The sequence below is a fragment of the Ictidomys tridecemlineatus genome, chromosome 11 (assembly GCF_052094955.1).
Source record: "Ictidomys tridecemlineatus isolate mIctTri1 chromosome 11, mIctTri1.hap1, whole genome shotgun sequence".
Lineage (NCBI taxonomy): Eukaryota > Metazoa > Chordata > Mammalia > Rodentia > Sciuridae > Ictidomys > Ictidomys tridecemlineatus.
In genome coordinates, this window is record NC_135487.1 from 10,510,224 (window position 1) to 10,529,003 (window position 18,780).

At 50.8% G+C, this 18,780-nt stretch overlaps 1 protein-coding gene across 1 annotated transcript; it reads left to right on the top strand.

The window, feature by feature from the left end:
- The first annotated feature begins 9,283 nt into the window (after nucleotides 1-9,283).
- Srarp (steroid receptor associated and regulated protein) lies at nucleotides 9,284-11,557 on the top strand. The gene is made up of 2 exons (XM_005318042.4): nucleotides 9,284-9,464; nucleotides 10,762-11,557. Exons 1-2 carry the CDS (start codon nucleotides 9,395-9,397, stop codon nucleotides 11,187-11,189), a joined length of 498 nt encoding a protein of 165 aa, XP_005318099.2. The 5' UTR covers nucleotides 9,284-9,394; the 3' UTR covers nucleotides 11,190-11,557.
- The last annotated feature ends 7,223 nt before the right edge of the window (nucleotides 11,558-18,780 follow it).

Sequence of the window (18,780 nt, forward strand, 5' to 3'; positions counted from 1 at the left end):
AAACCACCGTCACTCGCTCCATATTTACTCGACTCCAGGATTAGCCTGAGTGCACGTGAGGCTGCCCTACAACGGGTGTGTACACGCCCCACCCGGCACCTCATTCCATCTCTTTGGTTTCTCAAAGTCACTGACTTCTTCCCAATTTTAACTCCACTCTCGCCACCATCGCCACCTACTCTTCTATTTCCTTATTTTTTTTTTTTTTTTGTCACATGGATTGGTAAGAATTCCAACGATGGTGAATCAAGCGTCACCTTTTCTCTTTGCCTGCACCCAAACAGCCAATCACAGCTGAAGAAAGTACTCAACAGGACAGGCTATTCCTACACATTTTCAGTCCCTGGCCCTTAAGTAGAACGACAGCAAATGTCACTTTGGCCAACTCACTACTATCTTCACAATGACTATGGAAACTAAAAAGTTCAGCAGTTAACATCCTGGATTTTTAAGTTTGTTTTTTAACCTGTGGTAAGAATATTTAACATGAGCTCTGTCTTATTAACAAATGTTTAATTGTGCAATACAGCACAGGCACAGTGTTGTACAACAGCTCTTTAGGGTAACATTTCTCTTGTACAATGAGCCTTTATGACCATTGGTTAGCAATTCCCTATTTCCCCTTTTCTCCAACCTCTGGCAACCACAATTCTACCCTCTGATTTTATTAATTTGACCATTTTTAGATACTTCATGGAAGTGGAATCATATAGTATTCGTTTTCAATGACTGCTTTCTTTCACTTAGTATAATGCTCTCAAGTTTTATCATTGTTGTTGGACATTGCAGGTTTCCTTTTTTAAAGCCAAATAATATTTCATTGTATGTACATACCACATTTTCTTCATCTACTAATCTACTGATGGACATTTAGGTTGTTTCCACATCCTGGCCATTTCAAATAGTGCTGCAATGAACATTGGCGTGCTACTATTTCTTTGAGATCCTGATTTCAGTTCTGTAGGATAAATACTTAGAAGTAAGATTGCTGAATCTAATTTTATTTATTTATTATTGATACCAGGCACTGAACCCAGGGATGCTTAACCACTGAATCACATCCCTCAGCCCTTTTTATTTAGGGACAGGGTCTTGCTAAGCCTCCCTAAGTTGCTGAGGCTGGCTTTGAACTTGTCATCCTCCTGCCTCAGCCTCTGGGATTTCAGGTGTGCACTACCATGCCCTTCCTTATCTATTTATTTTTTCAGTGCCAGAATCAAGCCCAGAATCTTGTACCTGCTAAGCAATTACTCTACCCAGAGCTACTTTCTCACCCTATTTTTTAATTTATGAGGAATTTCCATGTTGGCCACACCATTTTGCATTCCCAGCAGCTGTGCACAGGGGTTCTGGTTTCTTTGCATCCTCCTCCACCCTGGACTTTCGCATCTTTTTTAGGGGGAAATAATAGATTTGGTAAGAATCCTCTTATCTTCCCAATACTGAGTGTACAAATGTTTGTCTATCTGCATTAGATGGGGTTTATCAGGACCCAGCATCCATTCTCTCCAGAATGTAAGAGGTTAAATTTTTACTTAGACTTAATTGGAGTTAGAATCTCACCTATGGATGGATTCTTCCCGTAAGTGAGAACTGGAAGGTGAATGTCATCACAGTCCTGCATATGAGAAAGATTCCCTCTCGTGACCCCCTAGCATGTTTTTTGGGTGCTGGGGATTGAATCCAGGGGTGCTCCATCACTGAGCCCTGATCCTTTTTGTTTATTTTTAATTTTGAGACAAGGTTTTGCTAAATTGCCCAGGCCAGCCTTGAACATGCAATCCTTCTGCCTCAGTTTCTGGGTCACCGGCATTACTGGCGCATACCACCGAACTCAGGCCCTAATGTGTGTTTTGTTTTTGGTTTTTAGTACTAGGGATTGAGCTTAGGGGCACTCAACCACCGAGCCACATCCCCAGCCCTATTTTGTATTTTATTTAGAGACAGGGTCTCACTGAGTTGCTTAGTGCCTCACTTTTGCCGAGGCTGGCTTAGAACTTGCAATCCTCCTGCCTCAGCCTCCTGAGTGGCTGGGATTACTTCACCTGGCCATGATGTGTTCTAAAATGCAATAATTCCCGGAATGGTCTCTGATTTCCCGTTTTCTTGATTGTAGCAGAAGCAACAGTTCTTGATTGGTGAGTTCTAAAGTGTTCTGGGAATCACTATAAGGTCCACTACAGTGACCACTCTTTCAGCCCTTCAGATGATTTTATAAATACCTAATCTTCTGTATGAAATCCCTCTGTGCTTAAAAGAAGCCTATAAACAACATGGAAATGTTCTGCACCTTGCCTATATCACCACCAGTATCCTGGTTGTATTATCGAACTAGTTTCACAAGTTACTAGAATCAGTAGAGATTGGGTAAAGGATGCAGGGTGGTCTCTCTGTATTATTTCTTACAATTGTATGTAAACCTACAATTATTTCAAAATTAACATTTTTTAATTAAAAAGAAAATCTGGGGACTAGAGGTGTAGCTCAGTGGTAGGGCGCTGGCCTAGCATGCCTGAGGCCCCTGCTTCAGTCCCTAGCGCTGAAGAAAGAAAGAGGGAGAGAAAGAGAAAGGACATGATCCGGAAGGAGAAAGAGTCCAGTGAGTTTTCTGTTTCCGCAGGTGGTGGGTCCTCAAGGCTGAAAATCACGAGACTGGATTGGAAGGTGATCCCCATGTAATCAACTTCAGGCAGGAAAAAAATCATTACATAAGTCGTCACTTATGATGATAAATATCATTGCCGAGGGGAGATTGTCTAATGAAGACAAGAGTGCAGTTGACCGTTCTGGTGGGAATAAAGATGGGAAGAGCTGCTTACAACTGCACTGCAATCTCCAGAAATGAAAGACTGAGGGTTTACGTTCTCAGCATAACACAGGGTCAGAGACCAGGGCCGCTCTTGACCACTGGGGGGGTGGGGGGGATACACACACACACACACACACACACACACACACACACACACTTTACATATATATGTAAAGTGCTCCTGGGTTCAATCTCAAGTACCAATGAGAGAGAGAGAACTGGAAAGGGGATATTTGGGTAGACAGCAGTTTCCCAACTCCCCAAATCCAAAATCCAATGAGAACTCCTTGCAGGTGGAAGCAGCCCCTCTTCCCATCTGCTGATCCTCATTTCCATGGGAGCTGTAGTGGTCTCACCTGAGGATGTTATTGCTCGAGGGCAGGCTGATTGCTGGAGAAGGCTCCACCCACCTCTGTGGCTTCCAGATTTGTAAGAATAGCTTCCAAGAAACCTCAAGGACCAGACTGAGTCTGACCCTCGTTTACAAAACAAGCCTTGGGCAATTAAGTGAACAGAAATCTAGGGAACAGGGGCAGGACTGGGGTCTAGAGGAGCTGTGTCAGGGAGGAAAGAACACAACAACGTTCAACTTTGCTGAATTTGTGACAGGGGTTCACTTGATGCTTTGACTATATATCCCTTCTGGCTTTGAAAGTTACATGTCCCCCCGCCCCAAATCCTCTTTTCCCTAAACTTCTCCCTGATCTTCTTTTTCCTAATCTTCTCCCCCATCTTCTTTTCCCTGATCTCCTTCCTGATCTCTCCACCCTAATCTCATTCTCTCTGAATCACCTCTGTAAAAGTCCCCTGTTCCTGAAGATAGGCAGAATCACAGCCTTTGGGACAGGAGTCTCCTGTGTCTCCCCTTTGCTAGCGAAGCAACAAACCTTCTTTTTCCTTTTTCTCAAAACCGTGTCCTCATTATTGGATTGGCATCAGAGACAAGGACTGAGATTTCGGCAACAGATTGATGAATATGATAAAAGGGCACATGGCAGAGATTTGGGATTTTGTTCTTCAAATGGAAATAGTGTTTCCTGTTGTTGTTTTGTACTAGGGATTAAACACAGGGGGTGCTTTACCACTGAGCCACATCCCCAGCCCTTTTTATTTTTTTATTTTGAGACAGGGTCTCACTAAGTTGCTTAGGGCTTCACTAAGTTGCTGAGGCTGCCCTTGAACTTGTGATCTTCCTGCCCCAGCCTCCCAAGTTGCTGGGATTACAGGCGTGTGCCTCCGGACCTGGTTCAAATTGAAATAGTTATAAGAGCTCATCTGAGTGATTGGAATCTGGGCTCTCCATTGGCCTTTATCAAATGAAGCTGGATGCCAGAAACTCCTTAGGATGGTGTGGAAGAAAGAAGCCCAACCCTGGGCTCCATGGCTGGACGGGGCAGGCACCACGTCCTCCGTCCAACCCGAGAGGGGATGATTCCCAGTTGCCTGGTTTCCCGCCGGAGATCATTGCTTCAGTATGTTACCAGTAGGTGCCCCAAGTCCCACCCAACATCCCTCCACTCAACCACCAGAGTGACATGAGTGACATGCTGAGTCTCCAGCCTACCCCTCACCCACCTGCCACCTGAAGGTTTCTGTCCACGTTTTCCCAGCAACTGGAATTTTTCAGGTGATTAGCCACCTCACAGACATAAACTTGAAAAGCTGTAGATGAGGGCTGGGGATGTGGCTCAAGCGGTAGCGCACTCGCCTGGCATGCGTGCGGCCCAGGTTCGATCCTCAGCACCACGTACCAACAAAGATGTTGTGTCCGCCGAGAACTAAGAAATAAAAAAAAAAAAAGCTGTAGGTGAACCAACATACATCTATTTATACAATTTAGATTATGGATTTGATGACACAAATATTGAAAATCTGAGTTATATAGCTCATAACTTCTAAGTGAGCTGCACATAACTTTTTTTTTTTTTTTTTGTACTGGGGATTGAACTCAGGGGCACTCGCGCCCTGAGCCCCATCCCCAGCCCTATTTTGAATTTCATTTACAGACAGGGTCTCACTAAGTTGCTTAGTGCCTCGCTTTTGCTGAGGCTGGCTTTGAACTCATGATTCTCCTGTCTTAGCCTCCCGAGCCGATGGGATTACAGGAGTGTGCCACCGCACCCAGCTACACATAATTTATCAAGCATACTTTTTGCCCTCTGCCCACTCATCATGAAATGGTTTCTGTTTCCTTTTTGCAGAGCTGGGGACTGAGTTGTACCCCCCAGTCCCTTTTTTCCTATTTATTTATTTAGATGGACACAACACAACACAATTTTTGTGTGGTGCTGAGGAGCGAACCTGGGTCCCACCCGTGCCAGGCGAGCGCTCTACCTCTGAGCCACAATCCCAGCCCCCTTTTTTTCCCTATTGTTTTGGTTTTTTGGACACAGGATCTCGCTATGTTATCCAGGCTGGACCCAAACTCATACCTCAGCCTCCTGAGTAGCTTTCCGTTTTGAAATGTATGTTAGATACACAAAATTAGAAAAAATAAAACGTTTTCTATATGGCCATCGTATAGACTCAGGAGTTTTTATTCTTTGTTTCTTTTAGTGCAGAAGTGTTAAAGCACATTCCAGGCATCATGACATTCTACTCTGATATATTTCAGCGTGCAGCCATTAAAAAATAATCCCGGGGCTGGGGTTGTGGCTAAAAAATATGAACTCAAGGAAAAAAAATACTTTTATGTAGATTCCAAAAAATGTAACCTCTGAGGCCCCCACCTCCCCCGACCTTGGGTATAAAGTTCCAAACATTTCCAGACTCGAGGTCCAGAGAATTTTAAGTGATAGCCTCTCTGGACCCTGCAGCCAATAAACCTGCTTCTTGATTCCTTGGTGTTTGGCCTCTTCTGCCCTACATCACAACCACAAGAGCGGGATCCCAGATAGAATAAATTAGACTCCTATGTATATATAATCTGCCAAAATTCATTCTACTATCATGTATAACTAAAAAGAGCAAATAAAATAATGATAATGATAATCATCATCATCATCATCATCATCATCATCATCATCCTGCCGAGTGCTCCGGTGCATGCCTATAATCCCAGCAGCTGGGGAGACTGAGGCAGGAGGATTGTGAGTTCAAAGTCAGCCTCGGCAACTTGGGGAGGCCCTAAACAACTCAGTGAGACCCTGTCTCAAAATACAAAAAAAGGGCTGGAGATGTGGCTCAGTGCTTAAGCACCCCTGGGTTCAGTTCACAGTATCAATCAATCAATGGTGCCACGGCTCATGTCTTAATCCCAGCGAGTCGGAATCTAAGGCAGGAGGATTGCAAGTTTGAGGCCAGCCTGGACAATTTAGCAAACCCTGCCTTGAAATTTAAAAATACAAATGATAAAAAGGGCTGGGTGTAAATTTCTACAGTAGAGTGCCCCACACTACAAAGGGGGAAAAAAAAACAAAAGAACATATTGTTTTGGGATCCTTGGCTATCCAACCATAATCAAACATTTCTAGTTTTCTCCAACTGTCTTTTCGTGATTGCTTTGTTCAAGTCAGGATTCACAGAGGGCCTCCTGTCACGGCCATACTGGGTGGTGGTGATGGTGTTGTTCCAAACCGTCTTTTTGAGTCACTTTTGTTCTGATGTTTTCCGTTCATTCCATTCTGTTGCCTCGTGGCAGAAATGGGTCACCCATCTCTCAGAACTTCCTACACTCTGGACTTCCCTGCTTTTCATCCTGTCCCATAAGCTGTACTTTGTCCCCCTGTTCCCCATTACTTAACCCCAGGCCTGAGTAGACTCAAACCGGGCCTGTGGGTGAGAGCACACAGCTGAGACCTTCGGAAAGCGTCCCCTGAGGCCTCTGGGTGGGGAGCTGGCCAGCCAGCCTTCTCCTCCGGAAAATTCCCATCAACTTTCCACTTGTAGTGGAATCTTCCTTATCTGAGGCAATGATTTCATTAGTGATTGGAAAAATCAGTGCCTTGCGCCTGGATCAGCTGGAATTTTTCTGTAAACAAGAATTCCTCCCAACAACCAGGTCTGTATGCTTACCCAGAAATGTAGTTCAATGAGGAGAAAGAAGACAGAAGTTTTTTTCCTTTCTAAAAAGTAACGTTAGCTGGGCACGGTGGCACATGCCTGTCATTCCAGCACTTCGGGAGGCTGAGGCAGGAGGATCTCAAGTTCAAAGCCAGCCTCAGCAAAAGCAAGGTGCTAAGGGACTCAGCGAGACCCTGTCTCTAAATAAAATACAAAATAGGGCTGGGGATGTGGCTCAGTGATTGAGTGCCCCTGGGTTCAATCCCCAATTTCTCTGGATTAGTCCCAATTAGTCTCATGTCTAAGCCAAGGTCACAGGTTTGGGAGAAGGACCTAGCAGAGGTGAACACCCTTCTTATCACATGGTATCAGAGTTGCCTACATGGGCACGGCTGTTAAGAAATTTTTTTTTTAAATTTGTGGTAAATATATATATTGCTAAAGTGACATTTTAAGTCATTTAATGCAGGCAAAAAAAATATTTGGCAAGGATTTCATTTTGTTTTAGTTTCTTTGCTATTTGCCTAGCATGTCTGTTTCCTATTGATGCTGCACCAAGTCACCACAGTACAGTCACTAAAGGTACCACAACTTTATTCTCTGCGGATCGTCAACACCCACCAAATTGAGGAGCACAGGAAGGCTCCTCCGTGGAGTGGCTAGGGAGGAGTCCTTTTCCTGCCTTCCCCAGCCTCCAGAGGCACCTGGGTTTTTTGGCTCTCCTCTCTTCCTCTGTTGCTGTGATACTCTATTTTTTTGTCCGTGGTCCCTAGCTCCAGGGATTAGGACAATAAGGGTGAAGTATTTGGCTTTTTGTCTTTGGTTTCCAAAGAGGCTTCAAGGCCATAAAGGGGAGGAGCCCTCTGTTAGGAAGGAGGGGCACTTTCAGCCTCAGAAGCAAGGTCTCTCTCCCACCTGACCACCCCCCTTCACCTGCTCCTTTTTCTCCCCAAGGCAGGTCTTGGAAACTAGAGCTTCCCGAGATGGGCCCCAGAGAGGAAAAACCTACCCTAACCTTCCCCCACCTCGGACGGAGATGGCCAGAGAAAACATTGCCTGAGAGTAGATCTGTTTTCTTTCTTTCTTTCTATCTTTCTTTAAAAAAAACTCTGTATTGCTGAGGATTGACCCCAGGGCCTTGGGCATGCTAGACAAGCGCTCACCCCTGAGCTGGCCCCAGCGCATGAAGCTCTCAAACCTCTCCTGGCAGGAGCAGTCCTGCCCGTGCCCCAGAGGGAGGGGTGCAGGCCGACAGTGCCACTGGGCTCTGCCCTCAGTCCAGCAGAACTAGAGGAGACCACCTCTGCCCAGTCACCCACACTTCAGTCACGCTCATGCCTTGAAGTCTCCGTAGAAGCCCCAAATGACAGAGAGCTTTCCCGGGAGCTGAACACCTAGAGGTTCCTGGAGGGTGGCACACCAGGAGGGCAGGGAAGCCCCTCCCGGGTTCCCGTGTGCCTGGCCCCGTTCACCTCTTCACCTGTCCGCTTCGTAACATCCCCTGCAGTAAACCCACTGAAGAGGGTGTTTCCTGGAGTCCCGGGAGCTGCTCTTGCAGATCAATGGAACCCCCATGTATAGCTGGTGGATCCGAAGCCCAGGTAAAGCATATGAATGGGGCTCTCCAAGTGTCTGAACTGAGCAGTCCTGGGGACCCAGCCCTCAGCCTCTGGGATCCGATGTCGTCCCCAGGTAGACACTGTCAGAACCCAGGTGAAATACAGGACACCCCGCTGGCACCTGCCATCGGAGACAGTGTAGTCTGAGAAACTGAATTGAGCTGGTTCCTTCCCCTGGGACACAATCTCCAAAGCCAGCCATGGTGCATGGAGGCCTCAGTTGCTCCTGGCCTTCCTCCTCCTCCGTGCGTCTTTCTACTCAGGCCAGGAAAGGTTGGATTCCCAGGACTCCTGGGATTAGACCGGGCTCAGCCGTGGAATCCAGGATCATCTCCTCAAGTCAAAGTCCACAGCCTTAATCACATCTGCGGAGTCCCTTCTGCCTTGGAAGGTAACCCATCCCGGGGTCCTGGGGCGGGGACACCTCCAGTGGACCATGATCCTGCTGGCCAGGCCGGGTTACCTCTTTTTTATGGAAATGATGCCGTTCCCATTTAATGCAGCTCGGTCGACTTTCCTTCTAAAGTCCATCTCTTTTTCGGTGAACTCAGTGGTTTTGCCTGAGTATCTGCAGCACCCTGTTTTAGATGGGAAACAAACCCACAAAGCGAGATGGTGAAACAGGCAGATAAAGGCAGATTTGGGAAACTGAGGCCTGCTGAGAAGGTTCCAGAGACCCAGCCCAAGTCAGGAAGCAGCTAGGGTTGGGAAAACATAGTGGCCGTTTCATAGGAAGCCCGTCCCCTGGACCTAGCAACAATCGTGTTGACATACCCCTGCTGATCAAAGCAAGCCCCTGACTGCCCTGGGCCAGTTCCTGCGGCTCACTCTGCGGATCCGGTTCACTCTGCGGATCCGGTCCGGATCTGGTAAATATAAAAGACCTGGTCCCTGGAGTGGGGTGGCTACATCCTGCAAGAGGTAGCAAGGACTTTGCCAGTCCCAGGCAGGCACTGTGAGTGGCATGGCTCCCTCAGAGGACGTCAGGGACTGGAGAACCAGCCTCAAAGACACCGGCCTAGAGACCAGCTCTGGTAAGGGGTGGCACAGGGCACCTCAGCCCTGGAGAAAGATCAGCTTCGGTCAAGGGGAGGTGGGCAGGCCAGGTGGGGGGTCTGACGACAGACACCCCACAGCGGAGTGGGGGGCTTCACGTAGTGCCTGAATTGACCAGCTGGCCAGAACATAAGCTTTCTTCCGAGTCCATGGCGTGGTGAAGAGGGCAGAATTAAGAGAACAGGCATGTTGTTTGGTTCACCTGAAAAGTTAGTTTTTTAAGAGAACAGACTGTGGTTTTAGATAGACCAGCTCTGACTCTTGCTTTATCGATAACTGATTTTTTTCCGCTCACTCTTCTACCACCTAATAGGCTCTGAGCTAGGGAGAAGGTGGGGTACAACAGTTAGAGTAGGGATCCCCAGGTAGAGGACACCGGGCGTGGATAGGACTCTCTGAGGCCATGGACAAAAGTATGTGGGGAGAAGCCAGGTGTGATGGTGAATATCTATAATCCCAGGGATTTGGGAGGCTGAGGCAAGAGGATCCCCAGTTAAAAGCCTGTCTCAGAAACTTAGCAAAACCCTGTCTCAAAATAAAAAGGGCTGTAGCTCATTGGTAGTGCACCCTCTGGATTCAATCCCCAATTCCACAAATAAAATTAAATTTAAAGGGCTGGGGAGCCGGGCACAGTGGCGAATGCCTGTAATCCCAGCATCTAGGGAGGCTGAGTCCGGAGAGAGTTCAAAGCCAGCTTCAGCAAAAGGGAGGCACTAAGCAACTCAGTGAGACCCTGTCTCTAAATAAAATACAAAATAGGGCTGGGGATGTGGCTCAGGGTCAAGTGTCCCTGAGTTCAATCCCCAGTACCACAAATAAAATAACATTAAAAGGACCGGGGTATAATAGCTCAGTGGAAGAATGTTTGCCTAGCATGCATGAACCCCTGGATTTAATTGCCAATATTACAAAAATGTGTTTAAAATAAGAAAAGATTATGTGGGGGGGGGGACGACAGTACGTGGAGGAGCACAGTATGCCCCAAGAACCACCGATGTGCTGAACTTGAGGCTCCAAGGTGGTGATGAAGACAGGGTCTCGGGCTGGGGGTGCAACTGAGCTGTAGGGTGCTTTCCCGGTGTGTGCAAGGCCCTGGGTTCCAGCACCACCAAAAACACATAGAGTGAAAATAAATCCATGCTGACCCCGTATTCTGAACTCCCAGCTGTCCTGTCACGTGGGTCACTTAAGCCCTACGCAACAGATGAAAGAATGCATTGGGAGACCTCGTCCCTGGCTGTGCAACACCAACCTTGGTCTTTTCCTTCCTTCTAGGTGGGAAGCGGGCCCGCTGTCACAAGGCCATCCCTACGGCTCACATGACTTTCGTTATTGACTGTGTCCGTGGGAAACAGCTCTCCCTAGCAGCTCCCCGAGTGCCGCCCCAAGTCCCCAGCCCTAGCCAGGGACCTGTTACTGTGCCAATGAAGACCTATATTGTGTTCTGTGGGGAAAACCAGCCCCGATCAGCTTTGGACATCCCCTGGGGTGGGGGGTGCCTTGCCCAGGCCAAGGATGCCCTGCCACCCCGCAGAGGGGCTGTGGACCCCGCTTCCCTCCCAGACAGCCCGCCCTGCCCCCAGGGGGCTCCTAAAGCCAAGGGGAGGCCCCTGAAGACTGGGCCTGCGAGGTCTTCAACCTGGGGGACAGTCAAGGGCTCCCTCAAAGCCCTCTCTTCCTGTGTCTGTGGGCAGACGGATTAACGGGAAGGGCCAGGCTGTGGGAGGAGGGGTTGGCAGGCCAGGTCCCAATGCTCAAGGGCTGTGACTCCCAGGCCAGCCTCCTGTCCCCTGGGCCTACTAAAGGACAAAGGAAACAGCCAACCGGTGCACATCTGCCTCCTCCATCCTTGCCGTCCCTGCCAACCTTTCAACAGAGGCCCACCAGGACCCCCTGCGGGGACAGAGATTCACCGTTCACCCAGCAGATACTAGAGGAGCATCTTCTATGTGCTGGCCCTGGGCAAGGCCCGGGACGTCGTTCTGGTTTTCACAAAGCTTCTATTCTTGGGGCAGGGGGAGGCAAGAAGGGTTCAACAAGTAAGCCAATAAATAAAGAAGGCCATTGTGAACCGTGATGAGTGCTCAGTTGCAGGAACTGGAGGGAGCCGCTGGGCCAGGCATGGCTGGGGGACAGCTTTCCTGATATGGTGCTTGGGAGAGGCCTTGTCAAGCAGGTGACACTTACAGGACCATTGGAAAAATGGGAAGGAGCCAGCTGGTGGGAATCCACCCTCTCCAGGGCACCTGCTGCATCTAGACCCGGCAGAGGCCGGTGCCCCTGCGTGACAGGCAGGGTCGGCATGTGGCTGCGGCCATCTTGGCTCAGAGGCAGGCCTGGAGGTGGCTGGGACAGGCCATTGGAGGGTGGGGCAGGGGGTTGGGAGGCTCAGGGAAGTGGCCACAGGAAACTAACCCAGAAGGCAGCCTGGTGTGTGGGGGGGATGTGACCATGGAAAATAGGGGTACCCGGCTTCCCAGAAGGGGTGGAGGTGCTCAGAAATGAAATGGGCAGCACATTTGAACAAGTGGAGAGACGACTGATTGAGCGTCACCCATCCCAGGCTCACACTGCCCTCTAGGGACACAGGAAACGCGGGAGCCAGGGAGCCTGGTCCTCACAGGCCAGTCAGGTTCCAGAGCAAGGCGGGGCCTCTGATGGTTAAGCACCTGGGTAAAAACTGCTGAATGTTCATTTATTCCTTCAGTGACAATTGAACTAGGCTTTACAAACCCTGACAATTAACACGGATTGACTGTTTCCCTGGATCCTGGGAACTGACATCCTCACAACGCAGGTCTAAGGGAGCACTGTTTTGTGCCCATTTCACTGGTTAGGAACCAAGGCCCAGAGAGGTTGAGGACTGCATTCAAGCTCCCACAGGCTGGTACAGTTGAGTTTCATCTGGTGCCCAAGTTCTCATTCCTCACAGTGGGCCGCCTTTGGGAAGGACCTGTCCTCTAGGCAGAGGGACCCTGAGAGGCTACACGTAACTCTCCTCCAGCAGCCTACAGCCTAGTGGGCAAAAAAAGAAGGGATGCAGTTACCAGTTCCCAATAGCTATGATAGCATGTGTGGGGCACCATGGCACATGCCTGTAATCCCAGTCACCTGGGAGGCTGAGGCAGGAGGACTGCAAGTTGAGGACCAGCCTTGGAAACTTAATAGAACTCTGCCCCAAGTAGAGTATGAAGCTCTGAGGTAAAGCTCCCTTCTTTCAATCCCCAGTACCATAGTAATAACAATAACAATAATAACTATTATGGCTTAGATATGAGGTGTCCCCCGAAAGCTCATGGGTGAGACAATGCAAGAAAGCTCAGAGGGGAAACAATCCGGTTATGAGAGCTTTAACCTAATCAGTGCATTAATCCCCTGATGGGGTTAACTGGGTGGTGGCTGTAGGCAGGTAGGTGTGGCTGCAGGAGGTGGGTCTCTGGGGCCACGCCTTTGGGGTATATATTTTGTCCTGGTTGAGTAGAGCTCAACAAGGTGCCACGTCCTGGTGCCACGTCCACCACACCCTTCTGCCAAGTTCTTCCTCACCTTGGGCCCAGAGCAATGAAACTGGCTGTCTACAGTCAGAGACCTCTGAGACTGTGAGCCCGGAATAAACTTTTCCTCCTCTAAAATTATTCTTTTTAGGTCTTTTGGTCACAGCAGTGAAAAAGCTGACTCAAACAATAAAAGTGAATAAAATACAATTTTGAAACCTAAGTTTAACAGCAAGGACACAGAGGAAGGTGACCAGTTCACTCTGGGGACAGGGGGTCAGGGAGGGCATCCTGCAGGAAGTGACAGCTAAACAGATCTGACGAGAGATTGAGTACACAGTGGGAGGGGACCCACGGGCTTTACGCAGGAGGATCAGGGCCACTCAGTCTGACCATTCATTGATTCATTCACCAAGTATTTATTAGTCACCGCTGTATGCCAGGATCTGGGCTAGACCCTGGAATGGATCAACGAAGAAGACAGACAAAGCCCAGCGTGAAGGAGCTTGCCCTCGGGTTGGGGACATAAGCAATGCACATCTACAGAGCAGAGATCAAATCAGAGATCAAAGAGATCAGAAGCCTTCAGATCTTATTCTGGAATGGGACTCAGGAAATTGGGAGCAGACAGGCCCAGGCCCAGCCTCACCTTTGAAAAGAATGTGGACAGCATGTCTGAAACCCTGGAGGCTGAGCAAAGGGGAGCCACTATCGGGAAGGTGGCAGTTATAATCTGGATGACGGGCTCGCAATGGAACTCAGTGGAAGAGCACTTACTTAGCATGCATGGGGCCTTGGGTTCGATCCCAGAAGTGCAAAAATATTAAGAGTAACCTGGGTGACATATGTCCATTAAGAAAGCTGATAAAGCTCCCTGCCCTCCTTCTATCTTGAGGTCAGCCAAAGTCAAGGCATTGGAAGAAAGGGTGGTCTGTGGCTGCACATCTACAACCCACCAGCAGGTGTCGCCCTAGCCTCAGACAGGAGGGCACTGAGCTTCTGGAAGCACCTGCCAGGCACAGGTGGGTCTGTCTTCAGAAGCCACAGCCCCTTTCATCCTGAATAATAAGTGTTCATTCTGTGCCAGGCACAGTGACATTTCAGAATTTAGTAGTGGGGCGTCTGGTGGAGATTCAGAGGGACCACTCGTTTATCACTTGCTCAGTAAAGGGGGCTGTCACTGTTCCTATTGTCCAGATATTTTTATTCTATTATTTACTTATTTTGGTACCAGGGATTAAACCCAGGGGCTTTTAACCACTGAGCCACATCCCCAGCCCTTTTCTTTACTTTTATTTTGAGGGTCTTTCTAAGTTGCTTAGGGCCTCACTCAGTTGCTGAAGCTGACTTTGAATTTGTGATCCTCCTGCCTCAGCCTCCGAGCTGCTGGGATGACAGGTGTGTGCCGTCACACCCGGCTGGATTCATTTCTTCCCCTTATAGAACTGAGGATTGAACTCAGTAGTGCCAACCTCTGGGCTCCTTTCCAGCCTCTACTATTTCTTTTTTTATTTTGATACAAGCCTCCCTGCGCTGCCCAGGCTGACCTTGAACTTGCCGTGCTCCTGCCCCAGCCTTCCGAGTCTCTCTCGGATTACAGGCGTGCCTCCAGGCCAGACAGTTCTTAGGTACCACATGCAACACTGCTTGACTTCACCAGCTCCAGTCTCGGGAGTGGATATTATTTTTCTTTGTCATTTACAGATGAGGAAATGGAGGCACAGAGAAGTTCAATACTCTGCTCTTGGTCACTAATCAGAAAGAGGCAGAGCCCAGGTGCAGACCTGGCGTGGAAGCAGAGGGTGCTTCAGCGCTCAGTGCACCTTGATGAATGTGTAAGTGAGGAGCAGTGAACACTTCCCACGGACCCAGGGCAGGGCCTGGTGGGCACGGGAGCGTTTGGTGACTGAGTGGGTGACTGGCCCTCCACATGGTGGAGGAGCGAGCAGGAACACGGGAAAACATGGGAAGACAATGGCGTCAGGAGGGCACCCGCATGGAGACCCTGGGACATGTTGGGAGGTGGGGCATGTCCCGCCCCCTCCCCCACTGCAGCTCTGGTCAGGGGCCCAGGCTGGTGACAGGAGAGCCATCGGCATGGAGGTGGGTGACTACAGCCACTCAGAGAAGGCTTGGAGGAGGCCGCCTAAAGGCCCAAGGTTAAGGGCGCGTAAGACAGTTCTGGCTGGGCTAGGGGCGTGTACGGCTCCGTGGCAAAGTGCTTGCCTAGCACGCAGAGGCCCTGGGATCCACCCCAAGCACTGCCTAAATAAACGAATAAATATTTCTAGTTTTGGAATAAGCAAAAAAAAAAAAAAAAATCCCCGGGTGTCTCCAATGCTGTCTGATTCTCTGGGGGCCGAACTGCTTTACAGGCCTTTGAGCCATTTCACAACTCTGTGTATTGTAACAACACATCGGCATGCCGCACAGGAGTGTCTGCAGTAAACAGGTTCCGTCCTGCCCTGTGGAGGGGGCCTGGGATCCACACCCCCACCACGGAAGAAGCTCATTCTCTCCAGTATTCCCTGGTCTACAGCGCTCTACCCCTGAGCTCCACACCAGACCAAGGCTGTAAAGTCTTCAGTGACAATGTCAAGTGGAAAACCAGCCTGGGGTTACCGCAAACAAGCACAGAGCTACCACATAACCCAGCAGCTCCACTCCTGGGCACACGCCCACGGGCACAGGACGACACGCTCACACGAAACCCGCACGTCAGCAGTGTGAGTCACAAAAGCCTAGAGGTGAGAACAAACCAAGTGGCCATCGACTGACGAATGGACAGACAAACCACAGTGTGTCCACACAGCATTGAAACAGCCGTGGCTTGACCTTAGATTTTTTTTCCCTACTAACCGAAGTTACAGGTGCTTACGGATTGACTCCATCAATCAGTAAGTGGAAGACTTCACTGAACCGCGAGGGATCAGTTTTGGTGCTCGAGGTTGGCTGCCATGCCTCTCAGGACCCTGTCCCCAGCCCCTGGTCTGGAGGTAGTCAAGCGACCTGCCCTCTCCTCTCAGTTCCCTGGGGCCAGCAGCCTGGCTCTGTGCCCTGCAGGGAGCACCCAGAGGACCCCCCACCCCTCCCTGTAGCCCCTAGACTCCCACAGGAAGCCCCAGGGCTTAGGACTGGTCCCTGATGTCTGGGGACAGAGGACACCTGGGGTCCAGGCTGAGGGCTGGCCTGGCTGTACTGACTGTGAGCAGTACCCTCCCCAGAGCCCCTGGTCGGCCACAGGCCAGCAGGTTCAGCCCCTGCCCCCAAGGACCCTCTCGTGTTTGGGGCCAGAGCCTGGAGCAGTGAGACTTTGTCTTGCCCAGAAAGCCACTGCCACCATCTCCCAAGAGCTTGGCATTTCCTGAGTTTACACTAAACCCCAGGTGGATGGCTCCTCAGAGCCACCCTGGGAGGGCACTGTGCCCACCTTGGAGATGCCGAGGAGCAGGTCCCCAGGGCCCAGACTGGGTCTCCTAAGAGGAGCAGGGGCTTTAAGTTCCAGTCTTGATGGTTCCAGGGACAGTGGGGACAGTGGGACCAAATCTAAATGAGACCACAGCAGCTGAGCCTTCCCGGTGTCCTCGGAGCGTGGCACAGGTGAGCAGCCATCACCTACTGTGTGCCAAGCACTCCACACGGTGACTCACCAAATGTACAAGCAACCCTGGCCGCAGAGGCCATCGGTGCCTCTTCACGGAAAGCCCACTGAGCCCCAGGGGTCAAGCTACCTGCTCCAAATCGAAATCGCAGGCTCAGGAGCAGCAGGGTCTAAGTCCACTCCCAGGTGGTCTGGCTCCAGGGTCTTTGACTGACCCCTCCCCTCTTTACTGAGGCTTGTTTGCTTATATTTTAGTCCAATAAACATTGACTTTGTTCCTTTTCCATCCAGACTTTGGAGCAAGAGGGCAGAAGAAGCCCTGTCCCGCGTGGGGAACAGTATCCAGGACTGACAGACTGGGAGCAGGCGGAGGGAGGCGGCGTCCACGGAGGGTGGGGGCCTGAGATCTTCATTTCACCTCCACCACACCTTGCTGTGTGACCCTGGGAAAGGCCTACCCTCTCTGAGCCTAGGTCGCCCCATCACATCAGGAGTTTTGGCTGGCTCCCTGAGAGGTGTCCCTGGCCAACCACAGTGGGAGGTGAGGCTCTGCCCACGCTCCCCCGAGGGCACGCAGGACTCGCATAGCAGTGGGTTCCTTTTGAAGACAGGGTTTGGGAAGGAGATGGGAATCGTCAGGCCTGAGGCTGCTTGGGCTTGGCTTCTCTGAAGGGCTTTCTGGGGGAAGAGGCCTTTGACCCTAAAAGGGGGAACATCTTGTGTCTTCTTGCCACAGGGCGGGGACCTTCTGTGAACCTGAGGCCGCCCAGAGTGTTGGGAGCCACAGTTGAGTGGGAACGACCCTGGCATTCTTGCCAGAGGGAAGGCTGAAAGGTGACCCTGCGCTCACCGTGATGGGCTCCAGGGAAGTTTCCAGAGGATCCTCCCCAGGTCCAGCTCTTTTTTTTTTTTTTTTTTTTTTTAAAGAGAGAGTGATAGAGGACAGAGAGAGAGAGAGAGAGAGAGAAAGAGAGAGAGAGAATTTTTAATATTTATTTTTCAGTTCTCGGCAGACACAACATCTTCGTTGGTATGTGGTGCTGAGGATGGAACCCGGGCCACACGCATGCCAGGCGAGAGCGCTACCGCTTGAGCCACGTCCCCAGCCCCCCAGGTCCAGCTCTTGACTCTGGAATGACAGCAGGATGACATCAGACTTTTACCCTGTTGTTCTTGTCTCTGGGGCCTGCAGGTGGCCTTCAGAGAACAGGTAGTTTGCTGAGGAATGTGACCGACCTGTGCTCTTAAGCCAGACAGGGTGGCAGGTAAATGGCTTTTTAAAAGTGACAGTGTGTGGGGTGGGGGTGGTCAGCACAGTGGCCCCGGTTTATCGAGTCACCCCCTAACCTCGCGTTCCTACTACTCAGGGTCCTCCATCACTCTTAGAGTCTGTGGCGCCACCTGGCCTAGACTGTCCCACAGGTCCACAGGACCGAGGGTTACATCTTTTCCACTTCCAGGACAAGCCAGTCCCCTTTTCCCGAAGGAGCTGCGGGTGGGTGGCGGCGACCACGGCTTCCTGTTTGGGTGGACGTGGCCCTGTGGGTGAATTGAGCTGGGCTGACCCAGCTGGATGACCTTGGGCCAGTTGCTTGACCTCTCTGAACCTCCATACCCTTCACGTAGGATTATAATTAGTACTCCCCACCTTGCGGGACTGCTGTGGGGGTGAGCAGGGCGCCTGGCACACACTAGGCACTCAATGAATGGGCAGCTATAATTACTCGCGGGGCGGGGGCAGCCGGCCTATGTTTAGCCTGGGAAGGGTGGGGGCGCCGCAGACAAAGCGGCCCTGCAGGCGCCCAGGGGGAGGAGCCGACGACAGATGGGCGGCGCCCCCACGTCCCCGCCCTAGCCTGCCGCAGGGTCACCTTGGCTGGAGCGCCGGCCAAGGGCTCCCTGAGACTGGACCAGCCCTGTCCCCAGCGGCCGATCGCCACTGCAATCTCACCGGGAAGTTGCCCCCTTTTCCAGCCCGAGAGAGCCACCAGGCGAACTTGACCTTGGGTGGGGGGGCGAAGACGCAAAGCCAGTTGGGTCAGTCCCCATCCCCCAGCCCCGCGCGGATGAAGGTTGGGTCTGCAAATAGCCCAGTGGAATCAGTGAGTCACGGAGGCTGGAAATACCGCACCCCTTCTCCCCTCCAGTCCTCTGACCGCAACCTGGTACTCCGATTTCAGTAGTGCCTGGGGGTGTGCA

What these genes read in the sequence shown, in the direction of transcription:
- Srarp (XM_005318042.4), top strand. Translation starts at nt 9,395, where the DNA reads ATGGCTCCCTCAGAGGACGTCAGGGACTGGAGAACCAGCCTCAAAGAC. An exon ending in CGGCCTAGAGACCAGCTCTG is followed by an intron (nt 9,465 to 10,761) that starts GTAAGGGGTGGC and finishes CCTTCCTTCTAG; the next exon opens with GTGGGAAGCGGGCCCGCTGT.